Source organism: Syngnathus leptorhynchus, chromosome 4, assembly GCF_054491065.1.
Source record: "Syngnathus leptorhynchus isolate UIUO chromosome 4, UIUO_Slep, whole genome shotgun sequence".
Lineage (NCBI taxonomy): Eukaryota > Metazoa > Chordata > Actinopteri > Syngnathiformes > Syngnathidae > Syngnathus > Syngnathus leptorhynchus.
Genome location: NC_141198.1, coordinates 13,079,156 through 13,105,616, shown reverse-complemented (window position 1 = coordinate 13,105,616; position 26,461 = coordinate 13,079,156). Strand labels below are relative to the sequence as shown.

The 26,461-nt window shown below is 39.8% G+C and overlaps 1 protein-coding gene across 1 annotated transcript; it reads left to right on the top strand.

Annotated features, from left to right (window-relative positions):
* Positions 1–366: 366 nt before the first annotated feature.
* Positions 367–25,613, top strand: oxct1a (3-oxoacid CoA transferase 1a). Its single transcript, XM_085909650.1, has 17 exons — positions 367–641; positions 1,412–1,520; positions 2,230–2,320; positions 3,438–3,573; positions 3,723–3,872; positions 4,159–4,265; positions 5,073–5,133; positions 11,453–11,560; positions 11,734–11,848; positions 12,112–12,206; positions 12,576–12,624; positions 12,791–12,863; positions 13,708–13,783; positions 18,898–18,987; positions 19,666–19,746; positions 24,564–24,665; positions 24,744–25,613. Exons 1-17 carry the CDS (start codon positions 546–548, stop codon positions 24,777–24,779), a joined length of 1,575 nt encoding a protein of 524 aa, XP_085765776.1. The 5' UTR covers positions 367–545; the 3' UTR covers positions 24,780–25,613.
* Positions 25,614–26,461: the final 848 nt, after the last annotated feature.

Genomic DNA, 26,461 nt, shown 5'->3' with positions numbered 1-26,461 from the left:
GCATGTGTGTGGTTACTGTCAGAGAAACAACTTTCTTTGTTACACAGCGCAGTGGCAAATTGTGTTGTATTTGGTTTTTGAATTGGATAAGTGAATACACGCACGCACGCACGCACGAACGCACGAACGCACGCACGCACGCACGCACGCACGCACGCACGAACGCACGCACGCACGCACGCACGCACGCACGCACGCACGCACGCACGCACGCAATGTTCAATACCTCTGTTGTGTTTTTTTATACATCATTCAAAAACAAAACAAAAAAAACGTTATAATATCAACTAGGCTGGTCTAGGCTACCAAACCTGATTCGACAATTGTGTCGTTTATTCAAAATACGATCAATAATAAATATAACTTCAAACAATATTAATTCCGATTACCATGAATGCATCAGGTTACCATCCCCTTGAATCCAACCAATGCGATTGCAGCGTTGGCTTTTAACTTAGCTAAAGCTATAAGCAGGATGCTAACAGCTGTCTCTTGTTTCTACAGCCGTCTTTCTCTCCGCTGCCGTCCGGTGCTTGTGTATTACCATGGCATTCAAAGCCATATGTCGAGCGGACACTTTTAAATACCTCACTGGTCCATGCAAAACCACGTTAAACTTCGATAAGCGTTCATTGAGCAAGGTTGGTATTTGGCTGTCATGTTTTTGCTGCACAATGGTTAGAACTTCGTGGAGAAGGTCATAACAAACACATTTGCCCATTTATTTGTGTCGTGTTGCTTTTAATCATTCTTTTGGTGGGTACTGGTTAATTTGATCCTGTCACTCATGCAATGTTTACTGGAATGAAATGAGTATAAAAATAAGCACAATGTAGTGACACAAAATTTTCTACTAGTGGAGGTCACAGGGGCTTGCATAATTCACCTCCATTGCCCCAAATTAATTTCCAAGCATTAACTTTGAATGCTATTTATATCAACTAGTGTTATGCCAGGCATCTGATTCAACAAACGTAGCATGGGCGTCGCCTTTTAAAAAAGAACAAGGAAAACAAGGTGAATGAGTTATGAATCAAAACAGTACTTTTCAATGTAAACCAATGTATTGGGATTTTTAGTACTGTACATCATTCCTTGCTCACGATTCTATACAGTATTGTCACAAGTATACTTATTGACAGGTACTCATGAATGAAGCATTAGTAAAGCTATCATCCTTTTATTGCTGGTTGTGTTCACTAACTTTGCTCGTCCTCCACTTAGTTGGTTGTGCAAACAGCTCTTTCCACAAAACAAGCATTATTATTTTTCAGCACCATGGCTGGGTTGATTCAGTTTCTTGACATCATACATTCTCAAAAGCTAATCTGTCCTTTATTTTCAAGATATACGCCTATCTGAAGTTTGACTGTATTGGTTTGAATCTGTGCTTTTTTTCGGGTGTTTACAGACGTGTAGTTGCTACTTTTCGACCTCCAGCCAGAGAAGTTCAAAGTTCTATTCTGATCCTACAGAGGCAGTCAAAGACATCCCAAATGGGGCGACTGTACTTGTTGGAGGTAAATGCTAAATGAAGCATATTTGCAAGTCTTTTATCCACAATTTTTTTTATTGTATTTTGTCAGCAAACGTGTTTTTTTTTTCTGGTTTTGTCATTTTGTTTGTTTTCCTGTTCCAACCCTATTCCAGACATTCTATATAATTTATTTGCAAGCAGAGACTGACAACCTCATTAAAAGCTAGAGCCAAACCGGTGTTTGTATGCCAATCTGAATTTTAGTTCTAAATGGCAGTGTCAACAAAAATCGACTATAATGTGTCATTTTGCTTACTTAGTGCTTTTGTTCTGCACTTGAATAGTATCCACTCAACACACACATTTATATTTATAACACCACAGCTTGTATTTATAGTGAAGTCAGCTGAGACAGCTATAAAAATATTTCCATTGTCCCCACCTGCATTCAGCAATGACCACACGGAGAGAAATCAGCATGGCACAGTGTAGGATTATGAAAATAAAAGACTGTTAAAAAGGAGGACCAAATTGTATCCTGTATCTAGATTTGCATAGCTCTCAATTACTATCATAAAAATCCCACTTTGTGTTCATATTTTATCATGTAAAATCAACTTTTGAACAATATGTTACAACACACTGAATACTCAGATTGAAAAGCTTACTGATTCTAACATGGTGCCGGAATTTGACCTTGAAGTTGCAAGACGGCAAACGTATGCTTGTGTTTTTTTTTTTGCTTAACACAGGTTTTGGATTATGTGGCATCCCAGAGAATCTCATCACCAGTTTACTGAAGACCGGTGTGAAAGGTCTTACTGCAGTCAGCAACAATGCAGGGTAGGCGATACAAAACATTCATGCACATGTGCAGAGACGTTTCTTGTAAATATTGGAAAGCCTTTTCAATACAAATTGTGAATGTGGGGGGAAGGGGGGGGGCTGTGTTGTTGTACCAATACTGAGAGCAGTACTTTTTCCACAGGGTCAGCTGGTCTGTTGCCAGTCAGCTGCTGTTATCTACATTTAAATGCCTTCATCATTGTGCATGATGCATGATGGTGGGGGCCATGAAAGGAAAAGTTCGAGAATAAGACTCTCTTATACATTGTGAAAAATAGAGCCCCGCAAGACTAATATTGATTTCTAAATAGCCTTCCTTTATCCCATTTTATTTCTGCATTGTGTCTGGATAAGCAGTGTTGAAAACGGATGGATGGGTTTAGTTCACTTGTTCGATTAAAATAAAGTGCACATCATGAATGTATTAAAAAGGAAAAAAAAATTTGCAAGAGAAATTCCAACTCATTTCCCTACATCCTTTCTTTAGTAACTAATGAATTTGAATGAATCTATACATTGAGTTTCACTACTGAAGTGAATTATTGCACAAAGTTCAACATATTGCAATGCACTTGTAAATTTCAAATTGGAGTAATATTTTTAGTTATTTATAATTGTAGGTATTTATTGTATTTGACTTTTTGAAAGTTTCTCAAAATTCACTTACATTACTTATTCAGGAAATTGATGCGTCACATCTTAAACCACTAGGTGGCAGCATATCTTCAGAATTTTTTTAACCTTAGTCCTAATAAATCTCACCTACATAGTATTTGTATGCATTTGTATGAATATAATATTTTCACACAAATATACAGATTCACCATAAGAAGCCTGAGAAAAAATTTCTGCATCCAGTATTGTGTGGAATTTATTTATCTTGTGTTTGACACAATTTATTTCTCCACCCATCCTTTGTTATTAAATGACCATAAATTAGATTTCTTAGAACGGCCTCTAAAGTATTGAGTCATAAAACATTTATTGAGTAATAATCCCAGAGCACCACTCTTTGCTATTTACTTTTCCCGAGTCGAGTTCTGACTGCAAGTGTGCATCTATGAGTGCTTTGCAATGTCAAAGTGAATATAAAATTCATTTTCTCCCCCCTCAGTGTGGATAACTTTGGACTCGGCCTGCTTCTTCAGACCAAGCAGATCAAAAGGATGATCTCCTCCTACGTCGGGGAGAATGCCGAGTTTGAACGACAGTATTTATCTGGGGAGTTGGAGGTGGAACTTACTCCACAGGTTGGTCAGGAAAACATACTTTGAGTTCATGTTTTGACAATTATTACAACTTGGTGGAAGGCAACAACTCTCCAGAGTGCCGTTGCGTTGTTATGAGATCTTAGCAATTGTCAATTTTTTTTTTCTATCTTGCCACTTTTCCACCACAGGGCACCTTAGCGGAGAGAATCCGAGCCGGAGGGGCTGGGATTCCTGCCTTTTTCACCGCGACTGGCTACGGCACGCTGATCCAGCAAGGAGGCTCTCCTATAAAGTACAACAAGGACGGGAGTATCGCCATTGCTAGTGAAAAAAGAGAGGTACAATTGTTAATTTCACTCATTCAAGTCTTGCAGAAATATGTTTTGTGTGGTAGAATTGTGGTGAACAGATGATGACTTTTAGAGTGGAGATGCCCCCCCCCCCAAAAGTGTTTTAGTTCATTGTTGCTTCCTTGTTTACTCCCCGTCTTGTTTGTTCTCACAAAAATAAAAGCAAGCAAATGACTATGTATTTGGTTTTGTAGTTATTCTGCATTATTTGACTACTTTAGTTGTCCATACTGTTGCTCTGCTCCATATAGCATCTTTGTCTATTTTTATACAGGTGCAGGAGTTTAATGGCAGACACTACATCATGGAGAAGGCCATCATTGGAGACTTTGCTCTAATCAAGGCATGGAAAGCTGACAGGGCTGGAAACATTGTGTTCAGGTAACCATCCCCATTGAATGGAGAGAAAAAAAACAACAACATTGAAATATGTGCCCAATGTATATAGAGTTATATGTAACTATGTTTTTATTTGAACGTGATTCCACTTCTATTTTATTTTTTAGCATTGACAGCAAACTTAACTAGTACATACTTGTATATCTCAATTCTCAATAAATCTCAATTCACTGAAATGTGAAGGCAACATGAGAAATATCGTGAAACCGAGCTGTTCAATTATGATTATAAATGACTGTGCTGAAGCAATTCCGAATCCCGATGGCACTTCACCTTATTTTACCTTTTCAGATCCAAGTAGTAATCCACTCATTTTGTAGGTGAATAGAGGACAAAATTCTCTGAGTCCTTCTCTTATTATTTTGTCTTTGCAAACTGTTCATTCAGACCTAGGCCAGAGCAGCTTCTGCGACTGAATTAAATCAGTACAATTTAGGACCGCAATAGCGATGATCTGTAATCAAGGTTGACATGCTGAACCATTTAGGAAGCTAAGATAAGGTCGGGGAATGATTTAGCACTTCAATTAAACATGTTTTAAAATAAAATTGCAACAAAGCGTCATTCAGAATCACCAATTACACCGTAACCTTTACTTCTATACCAGCTGATTGCTTTGCTGAGGTTCTTCTGAACCACCTGATTACAAATGACTGGTTTTACCACACAAAAAGGTCTGTGGTACCACCTTCAACCACAGGAGAGCAATGTCTTGCAGTTAACGACATGAAAATGCTTTAATTGGGCCATTGTCGTTTGGAAATGATTCATTTGATTTGATTGTCATAGGAAAACTGCTCGAAACTTCAACCAGCCCATGTGCAAGGCAGCCAAAACCACAATAGTTGAGGTAAGTTGTCTTTTATTGCACGTCACGTTCAAATAGCCTTACGGAGCTTGCAGTGGTCATCTTTTAGTGTTCCCTTTTCAAAACTCCACAGCTGAATTCAACCTTTATGACATTTTAATGCGCTGCGTTCATATTATGGTCATCTAATGAGTGGAGCATACGTCTCCATAATTGATTCCAACGCTATACATACATGATCTGAACCCCGCCAATGCGAGCCTGACTCTCGAGAAATATCATTGACCTACGTACGCCGGCGGTAAATCAATGATAGTGTGAAAACATGGGCTGTTCAATATGATATATGTCATTAATGTTAAAGTCATGCTGTAAATCCAAGTCATACATGCTATGCAACATTTTTTTTTAAATTCATGTAGGTACAAGACCGCTTAATAGCGTAAAGGCTCTCAATGGAGCACCAAGACCTGTCTTGTGTATTTAGCCACAAAAAAATTTACATATCAATGTTGTTATTTTTTTAGTGCACTATAGACAGCACTTGTATACTTTTGTATATATCAAGATCACTATTAAAAACACGTTCTTTTGAGAATTGGAGTTAAAAATTCCTACATGTATCCTCTTCCTGTGAGAGAAAGTCAAGCAACACCATAAAGCAGCACTGGCACGCCACAGTCATCACATCTAACCACCTACAGAGGACAAAGGGTCCTTTCTTTTTTATTCCTCTACTTGTGTAACTCTCAGATATTGCAGAAGTATCGGAAGATTTAATATCTCCAGTGACCTGCCCCCTCGGCTCATTTATAGTATCGGGTCGTTGGGGTTCGTGTCACATCTCGTTTCAATCTGGTGTCTGGTTATCCACTTATCTGCCATTTGACAGCGAGGAAATGTGAAAGGCAACCTTTATTTGGGTGTCCTTTTCCATGCATTCTCAGCTTCACACCTCCCATATTCTGTAGGCACCTGCTGAGTCTCTTTGCTGTGTGAAAAATCTAAATCGCAAGCTGAAAATGAATCCATCCTTTTTGTAAATACAGTCTAGACAGTCATGCCTCCCTGCTTTTGATACCGATCAGTAATTTCAATGCCACTAAAAGGTTTATTTCAACACCACACCGCTGTCGATAAGCCCGCAGTACTAATGGTGGAGCTAATTAGTTTTGTGACAGCAGCATCACAGTGACCTTGATGGCAGCCAAGGATGGAGTATGAGTGGTGCTCGGGAAGTCGACGCTACACTTGCCCAAAAGAAACAGCCCGGTGTTGTTCTTCCATGCTGATATAATAATAAGAGAACAACAGCAGTGGTGCCAAAAAAATGTGTTAATGTCTGCTGAAGTTGTGATGGCGATGCTAGTGACATGAATGACAATGTATTTCTGAGTGAGAAAGACAGCACGAGTGAGGGAGAGAGGGACAAAAAAAAAAAAAGAAGAGAACTGTTGGCTTCGAATGTTTGATTGTCTCGGTTGACCCAGTAGTTTGAAAAGCGGCGATGAAGAGGTTAGTGCTGTCAAAAGCTGTGAAAGCCAGCTGTTATGTATCACTAGCTAATTCTAATAATAATTGCTGTTTCTGAGTTGTCATGTGTTAAACTACTTTTGTGTTACTTTTGAATGACTTCCACCAAAACAGCTGCACAATTCAGAATTCAAAAGCTGGACTTTAGCGGAAACCCAGAAGGAAAAACGTATCCCGATTGCATGAAGGGAACAACAGTTGTGACAAGCTTTTTTTTGTCCAAACATAAACACCATAAGGATTTATGACTTGTTTTATCAGTATTGCCTTGCATCATTACATTAGACTGGCTTGTAAATGGAGCTAACATAATGAGAGCAGATTTAATGTTGGTAAAGCACCTTTGAGGAAAAAAAATAAAAATCAGTCAGACTAGAGGAAACTCTGAGGAGAAGGATTTGACATCTTGTGGGCGAGATTTAAATCCCACATCCGGGATACACCTGCCATACTGCTCTTAACAAGGTCTGACAGGGAACAGTAATAATTCCAAGAACTGTGTGCTTGCACATTCTTCACGCTTTATACTCATGCTTTATTCAAACGTTAAGTTAAACAAAATACAAATTATGTCGTGCGCATATTGCGCAATTTGTCATTGCAAGGCTTGTTCAAATTGCATTTATGTTTAGCATCTACCTGAAAATAAATGTAGTAGCCGTAAATCGGCTGTATTGCCACCACGGTCATATTATGCTAGTCGAAGCTGCAGAAGAAAACTAGCACATTTTGTCGATTTTTTTTTTTTTTTTTTTAAAAGCATGTGTTTTGCTGTCATTCTGTATGCGTGACATGCAACCGTAAATATTTTGTTACTCGATCCAAATTTCTCCTCAAAGGTGTATTCATTTTGCAAGCACAACTTTATTCAACTTCAACTGTTGCTTTAGTCACTTTAGTAATAGACAAAGCAATGATTTTTTTTGGTATGGTACATAATGAATTTAAATGAAAGAAAAAAAAAAAGAATACATCCGATAAAACAAAGCAGTTTGAAAATTGACAAATTCCACCTAGCTCTTTCCATGGTTGCTTGGCAACCAAGGGCTGCCATTCAATTGTTGAATGTATCACGGCATCCAGCTGGTCTAGTTATTCCCTTATCAAAGGTACACTGAAAAAGTCCTAGTGCTTGATAGGACTCCATATTGAAACAGTGCTTTTCACTCTCCGCACACATCTGTCATCGCAAACGGATTCAACTGAATCCTTTTGTTGATCACGGATAAGCAATATATTTGTGTTCACAACCATTATTATGAGACTGTAGGCATGCAGGCACTTGAACGACATCCATGCAGAACTCTGCTATGCGGCTGCGCCATTCTACACAATATTGCATGAGCATCTTAAAAGAAGTTTAAAGCATTCTCATTTCAAATAAATCACATTGAATTATCGATTCATCACAGTAAACATTTTCAGCAAATTTTTACTATTTATTGTTCAGAATGAATCTTTGTGGGTTCAAGAAGTCTAATGAATGCCTTGGTACGTTCTGCAAATTCTTATCATGTTTATTTAGGTAAGCATGAGAACATGGTCCAGTGGAGCTCCGCTCCTCGACTTTTTTTTGTTGTTGTTGTTTTTTTTTTGTTTTGTTTCTCAAGGCATTGATGCAAAAATGACCTGTACCTTTGAATGATGAAAAAAAAAAAAAAAAAAAAGATAATAGGAAGATAACGAGAGCCAAAAGAAATACTTTAGTTTAACATACGTATGCCCCAACTAAATGCTTGAAGTAGCACATTTACACAAAACATGTTGGGAGTTTTGGTGCAAAGTTCCATCATCTTGAACTAAATGTTACCCTTTTGTGTTTTGAAGTGGTGAGACCTCAGAATTCAAATGTAAGAACTGGAATTCATCCAAAATTTTCCCATGTATTTTTCTCCCTTTTTTTTTTTCTTTGTTTGACTTTTTATAACATGTATGCCTAAAGGGACCCCAGCTTCAGCAAAAAAAAAAAAAAAAAAAAAAATGCCCTAGAAGTGAAATAAATAAAACTCTTGCTAGCTCTATTGAATATTTCAGTACCTTAGAAACCAGAGATAATGCAATGTTTGACCGCTGGTACTGTAAGACTTAAGAAGTTTAGCTGTTGCTGGGTTCAACCTCCAGATTGTAAAATGTGACAAAACACCGCATGTACAGTTGCTAGCAGTATTTATTTTTGTCTAAATTCCATCATTGATTTTAATTAGCAATGAATCTGATTAGAAGCATGTAATTTGGGGGTTCTGTAATATTTTCTTCTATTCCTTTGGATATTGGAAATCAGAGAGGAAACAAATCCATTGCGTTGTCAGTTCCGGGCAGGGGGAGAGAGTTGGCGCCGAGCCCCCCTAAAAGTGACAGCAAGGCCGTGGCCGATTGCCCGCACGTAGACATCCATACGGAGGCTCTATAAATACATGGGGATAATGAGAGTGTGGTGTCGCAGTCCCCCTCATCCGCTTGTCGCCTTGAGCCACACCATCACTTTTCCTACCCCAATAACATGTTGCATCTCAGTAAGGCTGGTCATAAATCTGTCCAGTGTGATTCATAGCAAAAGAGAACCTGCAAATAATGTATATTGAACTTAGGATATATTGTCTGCCATAAAAGTCAAAGCAGCGGATCAGTGTGACTCTTGAGCGCCTTAAAAGTAAGCACGAGCACTTTTTTTTTTTTTTTTTTAAATGTGGTGTGCATGTCATGAGCTCACACGAAAAGGTGCGTCGGCATCACGGCAAGGATGTCAAGATGGAACATTTTTGTTTGTGGTGCTCTCTTCTCATTTGAGTGAAGTTGAAGCAAAACTTGTGACATCCTTGGAGTTTTACCACTTCACCCTTCTGTGTGGGAAAGCATTAGATTTAAATGCACATTGTCGAAGTCACCATTCAGCTATCAAAAATATGCACGCAAGTTTGTTCATTTTTTATTTATTTTGTGCAAAGAAAGTTTTATGGTATAACAACAACTATGCTCCATCGACGATAATCTTTATTATTTCTATTTTTTTTTTTAATTAAACCCAGATTTTACTATTAGATACTGTTAGCATCAAACCTTTATTAAATGTGTAAAAATATGTTCACTATTATTGTGAATGTGAATCTATTTTTTAGCATATGTGCAAGTAACCTAACAAACCCCCACGCCCTCAAAAATAAATAAATAAATCCCTCACACCGAAACTCTAGAAAGCATCTCTGGAGGACACTTTGATTCCCACAGCATCCCTGCTAGCTCGCCTTGTTCTGCTCTCATTGATGTGAAAATTGACGTACACATACAGGAATATCAATGCGTTGTGTGCCTTGTTTTTGCTCCCTCTGCACACCTGCTCATTTGCCTTTGTGGGTTTTTTTCTTTTTGTGTGTTTGTTGTTGCTCATCTGTGTTTATCATGCCATTTTTTTTTTAAATTACCATTCCATGTGTTTGTAAAGCTGCTGTCTGAACTATGTCTGTGAACACCATTCAAGCAGATGAAAGGGTGTTTTTTTTTGTTTTGCTTTCTTTTTTTAGGACACTCTTATTCAAATTTGATGAGCTTTGTATTGTGTTGTGCCTTAGCCTTGGTTGGCTAATTGAAAATATAGCCCAGGAAATGTCAGGTTTGCAAAAGTGAAGGAAAAAAACATACCTCAAATGATTACTTTTGAACAGGGGTGACAGCATTTTCCTATTGATGACTAAATTGTCATTTAACAATGTTTCCCTGTCTGCCCTATTTTAAAGTCATCTTAAATTTTCAGTTCGGTTTTGCTTGATGAAGGCATCTATGCAAATCGGCCATCTCACAAAAGAAGGATCGAGCTTATCGGATAGACGTGGGAGGATGTGTGGGACCTCGCTATCGGTTCACCACCACCACCACCAATCTCATCTTGCATGGCCCGATTTTCACGGCCGAGTGTCACATTTAACATATCCCGATCAAAAGAGAAGGGACAAAGATGATGGTATTGGGCTTCCTCACATATGCGTATCCATGACAACACCAAGATCCACTCTCAACCGCTGACTCTTCTCAGTCAGCGCCGTGCTGAGGGAGGAAGTCGAAATAAAAAGCGATTTAATTCAATTTGCTCCAACGGCTGCTTGCCCCTCATGTAAATGGAATAAATAGGTTACACCACGTTACACAGGCAAGTACTGGATATTGTGTGTATGTGTGTGTGTGGGGGGGGGGAAATTATGTAATGTCATGCATAAGTCCCCATTTGCTCCTTTGTGATTGGTTTCCATCCTCAGCTTAAAGTCTGTTCACCAAACAATCTTCAGAAAGGAGCAAATCATTCTTGTTGACGGAAAATCTGCTTTCTTCAAAAAGCAAAAATAAAAAAACTACCAGTGGCGTTTTCCCCCCTCTCTTTATGTTGACTTTAAAACTAAAAGCCATGTTCAACACATGGCCTGCAGGGAATCTCAGCACAACTTTTTAGATGCTCGTGCAGATTAAATGTCAACAGCGTGATGCCCCCCCCCCCCCAGTATACTTGTGGAGACTCCTTTTCTGACATTGTTATCTAAGGAGAAAGGAGCAGGTGCATTCGTGCCTGGACCTGTATCACGATGACCCACCTCGCCTCAAATCATTGTCTCTGCTGGGTCTTGTTAGTTGGATAGAAAAGACCTTGAACTCACTCCTGCCCACATGAGTTCTCTGTTGATGATCAAAATGTGGTGTGATGCAGTTGCAAAGTTGGTCTCTGGACAAACTTGCTTCAGGCACACGAGTGACGTCATTGTCATGTGTTGTTTTTTTTTCTAAGTGTTCCAAAATACATCATACGTATTAGTTGATGCTACTGTTCCTGGTTTCTTCTTTTTAGGTAGAAGAAGTGGTGGACGTCGGTACTTTTGCCGCAGAAGACATCCACATCCCCAGCATCTACGTTCACAGGGTTGTCCAGGGTGGTAGCTATGAAAAAAGAATCGAGGTAAAAAAAAAAAAAAAAACACGAGTTTGAAGCGACTCTGATTTACCAGATTGGAACAAAAATGATGTCACTTATGTGATAATGACATTTGCATGATGTCTATTATGTGTGGTTGACAATACCGTCATTTTATCTGTAGACACATGACATTATCAACCTTTGACTGTTTCCAGAAACGCACAATAAAGAAACCCCAAGAGGAGAAGCCCAAACCAAAAAAGGATTCCGATATTGTCCGTGAAAGGATCATTCGTCGTGCAGCTTTGGAGTTTGAAGATGGGATGTATGGTATCCTTTTTCCCTGACAGTTCAATCGAATGGAAAGCTGTGCTGTATGGAAACTAATCAGGGTTGCTATCATGCTTCTTATTTCCTGGAAACAATTTGGCTCTTATAAGAAAAGCCGCAAATGGAAGACTAACTCTTCTAAATCCCATCCGAGCTGAGGGTGCAGAACAGGGAGGGTTGCCAGATTATGGCACTGGGAGTAAACATCCAATCTACTTATTTTTAATGGTCATTTGTCTGATCCTTAACAAAATGTTGACCAGCTAACCTCGGTATTGGCATTCCAATGTTGGCCAGCAATTTTATTAAGCCAGACATCACTGTGCATCTGCAAAGCGAAAATGGAATTTTAGGACTGGTAAGTTTTTAGTGCTTGATAATAATGTTTTTCAATTTAGTGAACACACTGTGGTGGCGAGACTAATTTTCTTCCTTTTTATTTTCAAAATCATTATTGACTCTTGAGACCAGAGAAAAGAAAGCTGCCGCTGAGATGGAATGACTCGCCAATCAATTTTTGACAGGAGAGTGTAGGCGTCCATGGCAATGCCTGATTTGTCAAAATGTCTTAATTATGCGTGCCAGTTTTGAACAAGTGATGCATTACTCTCTCCCCGTCAAAAAGCAAAGTCTCGTCAAGCGAGAAAAATGCAATCCTCTGAGTCACTTTGTGTGCACAATTATCAAATCCCAGTGCTTCTTTTTTTTTTTTTTTTAATCTTTGCAGGGCCCATACCCAACTGACGCTGATGTCGACGCAGACCTGATTAATGCAGGTGAGCCCGATCGATATGTGCCCAAGCTGAATCGATGCCTTACAAAAATAAAGCACAAACTAAATAACACGAATACAAATTCATGTCATTGATTTTTTTTTTTTCAACATAAATTCATTTGGTGAAGTTTTCTACTGGAGTTGAGAGTTGTTTCAATGCTCTGTAGGAAAGGAGACTGTTACAGTGCTTCCCGGAGCTGCCTACTTCTCCAGCGATGAATCATTTGCCATGATCCGAGGGTAACGCTCAAAAAGTTCTGACAACCTCATATGCATGACGTATGGTAACTTTACTGCTTAGTTCTTCTTGTGCATAATCTCAATATTCTCTTCAAAGTATGTGTTTGAACTGCAGCCCGTTTGCTAAACACGCAAGCTTCAATGTCATTTCCCAAGGCAGCCTATTTACAAACAGCATCTTTAACAAATGCAATATACGACAGCCTAGCCAATATTCCCAAATACCTTGGTTACTATTGATCTGTCGGCTGTCTGCCATTGCCCACCTGCATACACATCAGTTGTGGTGTGTGTGTGTGTGTGTGTGTGTGTGTGTGTGTGTGTGTGTGTGTGTGTGTGTGTGTGTGTGCGCGCGCACGTCCACCCCGTGGAAATCCAATAATGCTCATAAATAGCACTTTCCTGTCACACAGGCAACGACCACACAATGAACCTCGGTCTTAGCCTTTGTGCAAGATTTATGGATGTTTGGAAGGAGTAACTAAAAGAAAGATTCATTTTTATCGCCTGACTCACAAAGGGTTGCGGTGTGGTCAGGCATAAGGTCCAACACAACTTAAACAAGGCTCCTAAATAAAAAATAAAATGTGAATGTCAAGAACTACCTTGGTGCTTAATTGATACAGAAAATGATGGTAATTTTTTGACAAAGTCTTTATCGTAAGTAGTTTAAATGTTCATCATAAAGATTCTGGCCTGTGTAGCTAAAAAAAAAAAAAAAAATTCATTCAAAGCTTACTTTGATTCGTCCACATTTTAAATGGATGACAGTAGCAGAGATGTAAAATCATCGTCTTACTCAAGAGTCCCGACTCAAACGATGACAGCTGTCTTTTCTCTTCAGGGGCCACATCAACTTGACGATGCTCGGAGCCATGCAAGTTTCAAAGTATGGAGACCTAGCCAATTGGATGATCCCGGTAAGTTTATTTCTTGTCAGTTGGCAGCAACTCAAATGTCGTCAGTCTGTTTGAACTCGCACTGGCAACCTTATTGGATTCAATTTCATAGAATGGCACCGATGCTGTCGTCGGTGTAGCTCGTAAATACTAGCTTACATTTTTTTATGACCTCCCTTGGGTCAAAAACATCGATGGAAAGATAGTTAGAAAATACACTACCCATTCCACAAAACAGAATTGATCAAGAAAGAAGTCATTCAATTTTGATGAGAATCTGCATACGAGTATTTTTTGAGTCAGTGTTCAGTTCACCGCTGAGAAAATTGCAATGTCGATTATCCTTCATGAAACAGGATGTTGTCATAACAAATTCATGACTTAACCCCACCGCCCAGTTCATCCTCATGAGTGGTTTGCGCTGAACTCATAATGTCGTTCTATATGGTGGTGGTTATTGTAATTGCTGGGCATGCCTTGTGTTCATTTCTTCCCAAATGTCCCATTTGAAGCAAGAATTTCAATACTTAAAAGGATGAAATCTCATATCCCCTCTCTCTGTCATATTCATTCAGCCCAAAACAAGCGTGAGCAGCCTGACTTTGCAGACTCAAGTGGTTCACTTCCAAAATGACAGGCCTATTTGAGGAAGAATTACATGTTCCTGGCAGCGCCGAGCTGCTGCCTGGGCGAAGAAGAAAGTCGTTTTTTTTCCGTACCTCCTATTTGATAATGGTTTCTTGTTGTTCCAGGGTACACATGATTTTACTTCACCATTGGGTCTATTTTATGCGCGGTAGTTTGAAGGTTGTCATTACCCCGATCAGAACACGGCGATTGTTCTTTTCTGGAGGCGCTTATGGCTGGGGATGGGATTCTAGCAAGATGTTTGATCAGGTCAATTGGTCCCTGGACCACGGCAGCCGCAGCCTTCCCTCTGTGATTACGAAGGTCAAGAACCCATTAAAAGCTTGTACAGAATGTTGAGGGGGCGGGACTCGACACAAACGTCCCCCCCGGCACATTGCAGTTTTTTGCTTGACTGAAGTGTACATGTTTCATTTCGGGATGCAGCTGTCCTCAATGGCCAAGATAGAGGGTTCTTTTATTTTCTATTAACCTCTCGCGTTGTGTTTGTTTGTTTGTGGCCATCTTGAATTAACTCGGCACTTGACTATGCTGGGTTTGCAGTGGAGGTTTTACGTAGCAGTTGTCTTAGTAAGCCATACTGGTTCTGGACCGCTCGCTCGCACACACCACACCACCGTCCTCACCTACGCCTCAATCCTGATTATGCCCCCCTCCCTTTGAAAGGATAGATGAAGAGAATTACAATCCCCTCCGTCTCTGATAATGAAAATTATTCACCATCTAAAAATGGGTGCATAGCGTGAAATTGGAAATGTTTTAACGTAGGAGTCGGGGATGCTGCGCTCTGTACGCGATTTCGATTTGGAACGCTTTCAATATGCAAATGCAGATAAACATTTTCCAGTTGAGGGCTTTGAAATGCTTTTACATCTCCACTCAGGCTAAAACATCTGGATCAACAAAGGTTTCAGACAGTGCACTAGAGTGGACTACAGTTAAGGATTTGCTTGGTTCTTATTGAGCTTTTAGGGCCGGGAAAAAAAACGATTCTAAATTTGGGGGACCTGCACCCAGGTGTTTATACAAAATGAAGATGTCTGTCATACCCTCCTCAATACTGGACTTCCATATGCTGAGTTTTTGAATTTGAAATAGAATATTTTGGTTTTTACTCAGTTGACTATTGAGTTGAGCACAGCCATTTAGATGAAACCTGGGTCGCGACCTCCGTACAGCTGACTGTGTGGCTGAATTTGGCCAGTGATGCATTTGTGAATGGACAAATGCCAAAATGAACGGGCAAATGCCATTAAGAAGTTAAACCCCAGGCAGAGAACTGTAGGTGTAAAATGAACGATAATATAAATAAATCCTACCCTATTTTTTTTTCTGCTACAAAATGGAGCCGCTTAAAAGATTACCTGTCAGTTCATGTGCATATTAAGTGGTCGTCTTAATTGTGTGTGCTTTGTTCCATTGTGGATGGCAGTAGAATTAACCATGGCTCATCTTGAAGCAAAATTGTTTACACAGGTCTGATTGGCTTTTAATCAAAAGCCATTGCATAACTCATTTCAAGGCAGGAATAATTGGAAGTAGTATAACTCACAAACGAGAAAAAAAAAAAGCAAAGCTTATTGAATCCCACTGGGATTGTTGCTTTGCTGGCATTGTCCTCTGTTTGAAACAAATTGGTAATAATTCCAAATCCTCGCTTTTCATCCATTAATCAACTGTGTAAGCAAGGCTTGCTGCAGTCTTTCACTATGTGATTAAATGGAGACTCTTTTATGTCAGGCTCAGGCACGGGAGATTGTCAGACATGTTGAATGGAAACGAAAAGTAGTGGCTGGGCAAGTGGCAACTATTGGATTGGAAAAGGAATCTTTTTTTTTTTTCTCTCACAGTGTACAAACAAGTTGCCATGGTGATGCAAACATCAAATGCTCCATGTTTGGAGAGTATTTTCCGTTGCTGATGCTTCACTGCTTAAAATGAAAAGCTTTGGTTGTAGCTTTCTTAAAAAATAAATAAAAAAAAAACCACTTGAGTGAGCATTGCCTGACTTCAATGTCATCTCTGTCTCTCTCTTGTCCTGATCGGCGCCATCCCAGCAGTACTTGAACATCATTCCGTATGTCTCTTGTAATCTGGCTACGACGCCACAGATCCAGCCTCCTACAGTCCCCCCCACATTATCTCTCGCTTTGGAAAAGGCCATTAAGCTGCTAACGTTTTCCCTTAACGCCTATTTAACTAGCACTAGCTGCCGCTGGCAAGGATTAATTTAAAGAGCAAGGCGAGTATTACGACATGAAAAAGACACATTATGAGAAAATCCTCAGTGGCGCGTTTGGAAAAACTTGCAACTTGATTTTAGGATTGCGAATATTGAAATGTTTCACATTTACAATTAGTGCTTCTCACTGTTCATTGTTCGTTCCAGAGTAGATCAGGAAGTAGAATGGTCTTAACACGCGACCACGTCACAGGATATGCTTTCACAATAATCTTTCAAAGACATCGGACCTTTTGAAGACTTCGATCAAAAGCGGGCGATTTAAAATGCTCAAATTTGACCCAGTTATCCCCGCCTGAGTCATATACACGTGAGCACGCATACAGATCGAGATCAAATAAACCCAAAGCCTACAAGATAAGCAGATGCAAAGCCGAAGATCAGAAGAAGCCAAACTCAGTATCAATATTGACGTTTGTCCGCGTGCACAACAGCTCGGGTCACTGTGGAGGGTACGCTCGCTCGCTCGCTCGCAGGTGTCTGGCTCACACTCATCATCACACAAGTCAGACTTGGCGAGTATCAGGTCAGACGTGGTCATCCCCCGAGGGCCTGTGCGGACATTAGCGAGCTTTGTGAATGTCAGAAAATGCATTAGCATCGATCGCGTAGAAACAAAAAAAACAAAAAAAAAGACACCGTTTCCTGCCGAAATAGCCGATGAAAAGCCGCTGCGCGTGAAATAAAAAAGCAGAGGTGTGACTAAAGGTTCAGGGTTTATATCTGTGTTAGATACTTAAAGCTCAAAGTGGATTTTTTTTTTTTTTCTCCATGAAAGTAGTTTGAGGACTCATTACAGCTTTTTTATAAGATGATGCGTGACAGTATATTCAATTAAATCAAACTTCCCCCCCCCTGCGCTCCTCTCGCCGCCCTCGCACTGCTTTGGGTTGATATCTTCCCTACCCAGCTGGCCTCCCCAGAGGCAGTCTGGATCCTTCTGATTCACAACACTCGGCATATATAGTATATATCCCCCCCGGTTATCGAGCAGAGAGTAAAGCAAAGAAGCCTCTTCGCATGATTGATGAGCAAATGGGATTTTAATTCAGTTACTCAGTCGTCACCCCGTGGCAATATCTGCATGTCACCGGGGACACTGAGGCACGTCGAGCAAAAAGAAATGTTTTACTCAACTGACAGCCCGGTTAAGGTTGCCGGGTTAGTTCATTCGGAATGTCATATTCTCTAACTTATGATATTCATTTGTTGATCTGATACGTAAGTAACAATGGGGCCTTCTTAAATTCACGGCTCTTCTGCGAAACTTTTGTTTATTTGTCCTTCATGTTGCAATCCAAATAATTTTAGATGAGAACATTTGAACAATCTAATAGGGAAAAAAAATGCATCTGGGAAAATTAATATGCGTACTAAGTTGGTTGCAGGAAGGCGTACATCGGAAAACTCAATACTTTATGAAGCACCTTTAGATTTAATGAGAGCCCTCAATCAGTGTGTTGTGTAGGAGTCTTATCAGCATGGCCCGTCTTGACTTGGCAATAGTTGCCCACTCTTCCTGGCAAAAGCACTCAAACATATCAGATTGCCAGGATGTCTCCTGAGCACGGCCCTCACCTCACAGATTATTATTATTTTTTGATTGGATTTAGTCCTGCCATTGCAAACTTTCTTTCCCTCAAATGTTCTTTTTGTTGAAAACATTTGTTTCTTAGCTCAGATGAGTCTTAACATTGTCAGCGGATGTTATTGCCCAAACTGACTTTTTTTTTTTGGTCAGATTTTGAGGATTTTTGCAAGGTGGATTGGCGGATTGTGTTAATTTAACTTTGGACAGCCGCTTTAGAACTACGAGCACTACTTTTGTGTTCGTCATTGTTTTCATCAATTTACATTCACTGGTGTCCCTCTGGCACCGATTGCGATGCTCTCATGTTCTCATGGCTTCAGCTGACATTTCTGCCAAAATACAAAAACGTTATTTCACATTGGCGACAAATAATGGCATATGTCTCTAAAGCTGCAGCTTCTTTATTTAAGATAACATGCAGGGAATACAACAACTCTTTTGTTATTGGCGAGACCTTATATTAAAAGTTCTGTAAAATTGTGGTTTATCTTAATTGAAGCTTGTGACGAACTAATTTGTTTTCTACTTTTCCTCTGAGTTTCTTGAACTGTGCAGCACATAAGAATATTGCCGGAAACATTTTAAATTTTTTGTAATGATGACAAGTTTAAAAGGGACTCGACCGACTCGTCAATATTGATCTTGCAATTTTAGGGCAAGATGGTGAAGGGAATGGGTGGAGCCATGGACTTGGTGGCCAGCGCCGGAACCAAGGTGGTGGTCACCATGGAGCACTCAGCCAAGGTTTGTGTCATTTGAGCATATGTGTGCGTTCCCTGGTTTTTCTCTGTGCCCTCTGCGTCTACTTCCCGCACTAATGACTGAGCCTTCTGACTGATTAATGGTAATTCTCCTAATGGTTTGCTTAATGGCTTTTAAGCAGAACAGGCTCAGCGTGCATACCAGTTCGCTGCTCATTTGTCTTTAGCTAATTCAAATACTAAAATAAATTGGGGTCAAGAGCTGATTAGTCAGAGTGGTACCGCCGCCACGGGCGACTCCGAGTACAATTTTGACTTCATGCAAATGTAAAGCAAGGGCAGCAAAAACATGCCGCGCAAACACACGCTGAGCCGGGATAATCGGAGTGTGTCTGGCGCCCAGCTACGGTCCAGATGGTGCAGCAGGTGAACACAAACTCACTGCCCAGAAGGGTGTTGTCATTCATGATGGAGCACACGTGGATATGTGTGTGTGTGTGTGTGTATTATGTCATGTGACCTACTCCCACTTAAAGATTAATGGTGGGTGGACTGTAATGGACGTTCAAATATGTGCTTTAGGTATCTGGGGATTAAAAGCTTGTCTGGATCCATACCTTGTCAAACCATCTATGAAATTATTGTTGCACTTTGTAAAGGAGCGACCGGGGTTAATGGTTGCGTCTTAACCTTAGGTCTGTGGTCTCTTTCTTTCTTTCAGGGAGGTAAACACAAGATATTGGACAAGTGCCTTCTGCCTCTGACTGGAAAGCAGTGTGTGGACCGAATCATTACAGAGAAGGTTTGTGTTTGTTTGGTTAACACACACACACACACACTGTTAAACAACCTTCTGGAACAAGTAGTGCGCTGTAATTAACCGAGAACTGAAATGTTGTTTTTTTTCCACTTGGTGATTATTACAGCATTTCCTTCATGTTTTAACACAGTGGTTTGCAAACCATTTACATTAATTACCACCCAAATAGATGAATGACTCTGCAAGTAACCCCATCAGGACCCACATTAAAGCATAGTTGGTCTAAGTGGGCATCAAAATATGAGACAGATTATATTCCTTTAAAGTGTATTTAATATTGTAGACCACTGCGGTTTGTAAGATCACAAAACACTTAAATATTGGAGCATTTAAAACAACTGTACGTGGTTATTTCATTTGATTATCAGTATACAATCAAAGTGTGATGCTGGTCAACTTCCTTTACTTTATTTATTTATTTCTAATTTCACGCAAAGACCATTTTCCCATGACAAATAATCCAAAACTCACTCTCAGCACCAAATAGACTCATTCACCACATCACTGAGCAGCAAATGTTACCAAGTCAATGGCAGAATTTTCCGTTCAACGGCGTTTTCAATGCAGCAACATCCTCCATGTTTTATAACAAATACAGCAATAGAAATTCAATGAATCCATTTTAGAAACAAGACGTGGGCATCTAAAAGCTTTTCTAAAGAGGCCATGCTTGATAAAATTGATCCGTTAATTTAAAAAAAAAAAAAAAAAAGTCACCTTCTTAACCCTGTTCTTCAGATACTGAGCTGAAGTTTTGCTGAAGTAATATACCATAGATGATGTTGAAGACGCTTTTGTGCATTTGTTTTATTTATTTATTTTTTTTCAAAATAATTGGACTCATTCAATCTTGATTGTTTGGGGGTTGCACTGTAAATATATTATCCATGCAATTAAGGCTTTATCACTGATACATCAGAGCTTCCGCTGATGGATAACATCATTACCCATTGGTAATAAGCGACTCTCGACACATGCACGCGCGCACACACTTGTATAAAAACAAGTTGAATGATTACTGTGATGCACTCGGGGTGGACGGATATGACTTTGATTCAATTAGTACCAATTAGTCTCTTTGGAGGCTAGTTATTGATTTTGTTTTAGTGTTTTCATTTTCACACTGGGGCATGGCTTGTCTCATTATGTCATTTATTGAAGACCTTATCCCTACCTCAAGCCTGACATGTTATTGCTCCTGCTGAAATATGACTGATTGAAGTCATATGCACAGGCTTTAAATCCACGTGTAATGCGAAGGGTTCCCAAACATCAAAACTGGGAGGCAACAATTTGAGGAAATTCAATATTTATCCTCTCCTTTATGTGAGAATCACCTAGGGAAAAACAAAATAAAATATTTATTAACATTATATCATGGGAGAACTACCTATATAAAATAAAATGAGAGTTGGTGTCCACTGCAAGCCAATCTGCTGTCCAGAGAATTGAAATTCATACTTGGACATTGTAGATCTTTCTGTCCGGGCTCCTTCACATCTTCTGCAGTTCAGTCTGAAGATAAATCTTTGACATTCACTAAAGACAGCCAAATGTCCTCCAAGGGAGTGAAGCTTTGAAAGTGCATGAATGTTTTTCATCATCCTCTCTCCACCGCGATTGTGGACCGAGGCAAAACGACTCTCAATTGCAGAAAAAGCCTGCAGAATCCAGTCGTTAAAACTTAAGTAAGCAATTTTGGGGAATCAGCTGCAGGGTGCAACAATTTCTACAGCAATGAGAACACATGTTTCTGAAGTAAAAGGAAAAAAGCCCTTTAAACAGCTGCGGCAGTACTGTACTTTGTGAATCTTTAAGTTCTCTTGCTCAAATCACGTTACCGTGCTGTGTTTGGCCTCTTTGGAACTTATATGTCGATAAACGGACCAGACAACGGGCTCGACCGATGAGATCTATAATTGCACAAAATCTCCCAGCGAGACGTTTTCTGTCCATAAAGGTTAAATCTGTTTCTCCTACCCCTTGCCAGTATGGTGCCGCCGCTTCCTCCTTGCCTTCCTTATTTGGTCTCCTACTGCTTTTCTCGATCTGTCAAACCACTTGTCAGACATTCTCTTAGTGTGTCTTTTGCCACTGTGGAATCTTTAAGGTCAAATGCCGTCCGTTCCAATTTATTCCGATGAAGTCTGTTTTCGTTCCTTGTAATAATGGAAATGTACATAATTCATCTTTAACGTTTTTAACCGCCACAAGAGTAAAAAGAAGTTAACCATTGTTTAAACACGGCATTAAGAATATTGAGACTTTCCGTGCACCATGTACTGCATATGAGGATTTGACTTTTGAACCATTTCAAATTTCCTGTGAATATCAAAATGGTTCGAGTTCGCCCCGGGCTCTAACATGGATGAAGTTCTTATTTTGAAATAGAACAGTAGGACTAAACTAGCAATGAAAGTGCATGCATATTTTTTATCATCCTCTCACAGTCAAGATTGTGGATACTAACTGAGCTGAACTCCTGTAATGACTTCCAAGCCAAAGTCCTGGAAGTCAAAAGAACGGTTAAAATCACACTGAGGGCTGAACAATGTAACAAGTGTAATAGTTTGGGCTTTTGACCTCAACTACCTCAGCCAACCTATGTCTAGCAATCAAATTGAGTCGAATTCTTGCCACGGCAGAGTGCTGAGAAGGAAGTCGACCTTTTGCCATTGGTAGCTTGTGGAGGATATCATTTCAAACTCAATACGCTTCTTGGTTTGACACAGAGAAATAATCTGCGCAAACGTGGGGGCAAAAAAAGGCAAGTAAATAACAGAGTTACAGTTTTGGAGATAATTATCTGAGGAAATGGCCTGACCCCTATCAGCTGTAGGAAATGAAAGGCTATAAACATGGCAAATGATGCCTTTAATGAGCATCATAATGCTCGACCTGTTTTTATTGTGTCTTACTTTGGTCGGGTCTCTCTGCTCGAACTCAGACAGGAGAGATAACTCCTTGTAAATGTAGTTAATGTTCTACTTCCTTTGTACTCTGTCACACTGTACCGTATATAAAAGGTGTTGTCCCAAAACGAGAGCAGGAACCTTTTATTTTTTGTGGTTAAGGTTTTCCAAAGGCTTGATTTTTGGTTGAATTCTCACTGCGCAGTTTAAGTGACACAGTTTTAATTAGAATAAATAATTACAATAAACTACAATGAAATGTGACCTAAATGCGGTTTAGCTGTCTTAGCATATTCATTCCAAGCAAAATAAAATGAATATAATATTTGATATTTGTGTTATTGTTGCTGCTCGGAGGTTTTTCTTTGTGGATTTTCCTCCATGTGGTTTGGGCGGATGAGAATATTGGTTGTTTCATGTGCTCCGTTTGGGTAAACAGCCATGAAAAGGGAATTGACAGAATATCGGATATCGGTGCTACATTGGATTTGGCCACTTGGACTTTTAGTGTTAATTCAATTTAAGTTGAAAGAATCTGGCATTAAACTAATAAAATAAAATAAAATCACCTCATTTGGTCACCGTGCACTTCTTCAATGGCACACTTTCTATCACGTGTGCTAACATCTCGATTATTCGGAAAAGGTTCTCTTTTGGGAAAAAAAAAAAAAAAAGGAATTTATTCACTAATGAATTATTCAAATGTTCACTCAAAATGATTAGCCTTTACGGCAATGACAGTAATTATCTCGCAACCAAATTGAAATTCTCTTTGTGTTCAATGGGAAATTTTGGATCAAACTACACTTAAAAGATAGAGCTTGTCAAATTTCTACATGGGAATCAGTACTTTAATAATATTAGTTATAACTGCCAACAGCATTTTTAGTAACATTTAGTAAGGTGATTTGGGGGAAAAAACTGTGACACATGTAGAAATATAAAAATTTTAAAAATAGATAAAACAGTTAGAAATATAAAAATTTTGATAAAATCATTTTATCAAAATAAAGTCTTTTTATTTGTTTTATTTTTACTCTGTCATGTACAAAAGCTGTTTTGTTTTGGTTTTTTCTCCAGCCAATATTGACTGAGAACGCTTGCGTCACATGTAGTGACGTGTGTCTGTGCCCGTGTCTACGTATCCTCCTACTCCCTATGCCCTTCCATCTGTCTTTTATTTTGGAGTGAGATGTCAGCCACCCGCCACGTACGTGTGTGTGTGTGAATCTAATGAGCTGATCCGTGACAGGCTTTGTGAGGAAGAGGCCTCGGCCTGTCACTCCCCACTGGGAGAAGCAACAGGACCCAGGTCACTTTGTCTCCAGCTCTCCTATTGTGAAATCTCTCATCTTGCCTTTGCAGTACATCCTCCATGTCGGATGTCTTTGAGATGGAGCCTCTTTTGTTCCGACTGGGATTTAGTCGTCGTAGTCGTGATTTAGTCTGATTATCTTAAAGTCGCACAAAAATCACTTTGTTGAATGCAGGGTCGAGATGTTTGCTCAGCTTTGTGTTTGCGCAAACCAGTGATGGTTGTTAGCAACTTGTCGTTTGCACTTAATTAAAAACACATCGATTAAATGTTTCATGTTGTCAGCAATTAATTGCTTGCCTACTGCGTCACGCTCAGTGTCACACACAAAAACACCCGCACGCACATACACACGTCAGGATAGTTGACCTTGAAGGGCTGGTCCGCATCCACTTGTGATTGAATTCTTTTTTCGAGAGCTTGAAGGTCACTTAAATAATTGTGGCCCCTAGCTTTGTGTTCTGTGACCCCTTTGCACCCTCAAGTACATCTATTAAACAAAACACTCACATTTTTCTTTTCTTTTTTTTACCCCCCCTCCTGTCATGGTGTTTCTGCTTCTCTTCACTCAGGCGGTCTTTGATGTGGATAAGGCTAAAGGGCTGACTCTTATAGAAGTGTGGGAGGGAATCACTCCAGACGACATCAAGGGGTGCACTGGTACCGACTTTGAGGTCAGTCCATCCTTAGAAACATGATTAAATATTCAAATGACTAACTTTTTTTTTTTTTTTTTTTGGGACATCATCTAGGTGTCCCCCAACCTGAGACCCATGCAACAAATCTAGAAGTGAATCTCTGTCTTCTAGACAGGCCAAAGTTATGTTGAAGTGATTCTTGATAAGCTGACTTGACCAACCAGCAAGAGTAGTCATCAAAGAAGAAGCTTGCTGCTGTAAGTTATTAATTTGAGAGTGGCTTCAAAACATAATTCCCTCTGTAGTGGCCGTCCGTCCCTCTCCATAATAGACGTTAGTTAGCTGGGTTATCCTCCAAAAGGCAAGTAAACACCTCACCACCAATAAGCTTCTCAGGATTTCCGATATTATTCACACGCGGACGTTGAATTATCACCTGCTGTTTGAATCTTTTGCTAACCAAAACAGCAGCACTGTAGATTCCTTGCCCAGTCGACAAAACGTGTGATCACGCCACAATGGTGCTTTTTATCTCGCCGTTTCTCTTCCTTTCTACCAAATAAGTCTTTATGCTTTAATTTAAAGTCGAGTTTCACTTGTCATCACTGTAATCGATTGTTAACAGTGACTAAACCCCTCACGGCCACCATTTGCAAAATTACAATGTACTTTTTGCTCTCTTTCATCAAAGGCAACTATTAGAGTGTTGCCGGTGAAATAACTTTCGTTTTAGGAGTTCTCGTTACTATAAAATCTTGTAGTCAGTCAGGAATTTTGAAGCAATTTATGTCAGGTCCTCACCCAGCATATAATAAAATGTCAATCTAAACTCAGACTGGACCACGTGGACATAAAACAACTTTTTGTTACTTTTTTTGAAAATACCACAAGAGAAAACATAAAGACGCCTTAATGTTTTTGTTACTCATACATCTGCATTTCCCTTGCTTTTGTACAAACAATAAAATGCAATATTGGATGCTATGTTGAACAAATGTGTTTTCTTTTGTATTGGAATGAATTGATTTCGAGGTGTTCTGATAGGAAAGCAAAGCAAAGAGCTGCAGGTCGTTGACTTCTATAAATGGAAGGGTGGGCTCGCTTCAACGTTCTCCATGCGTTTGCCTCACTCGAGTAGAGAAGCGGCAGTGTTACCTGAAAGCCGTTATGTAACTGTAAGAATTTTGCCCCACGGGCGTCTTTTGGGTTGAAGATCAGCTGGGTTAGTCCATCAAGCGGAAAATCTCGAGGAAAAGTGACAGGGCCTGTGGCGGCCGGCTGTTGATGTTAATCCAGCACGCCCCTTCATAAATCAACGGGAGCCCCTTAAGCCTGCACATTGCAACCAAGTTAGCGCAGTGATGCTCGAAAAAAACGAGCGACACGTTTAAAGGGTTAAACAAAAACAACAGAAAAACCTGGATAGGTTTTTTGCGGGTGGTTAATGAAAATTGTCACAAACATTTAAGTGGGGCTTAGAAGTTAGCACGTTTTTTTGGACTCACCTTGCAGTAGACCCGCCTGGAGCGCCGCTTAACACATTATCACATCATGCCACAACTTGGGTCGTGAATGTTGGAAGTTTTATGAGGCACATCATTTTTTATTCTCGTCAAAGCCGGCGTTGACCTTTTTCGAGATTACGGTTGTTTCTTATTTAATAGGATTTAATGTAACCTTTCATTGTACATCTTCATGAGTCACTTAGATATGACTTCAAAGCAAAACTCCTCAAATGTCCCTCAAGGGAAAATTTTACACCCTGAAGTCATACTGGGTATCTACGTCTATCCAAATACACGTGTCGGTGACACATCAGTGGCTCAAGACGT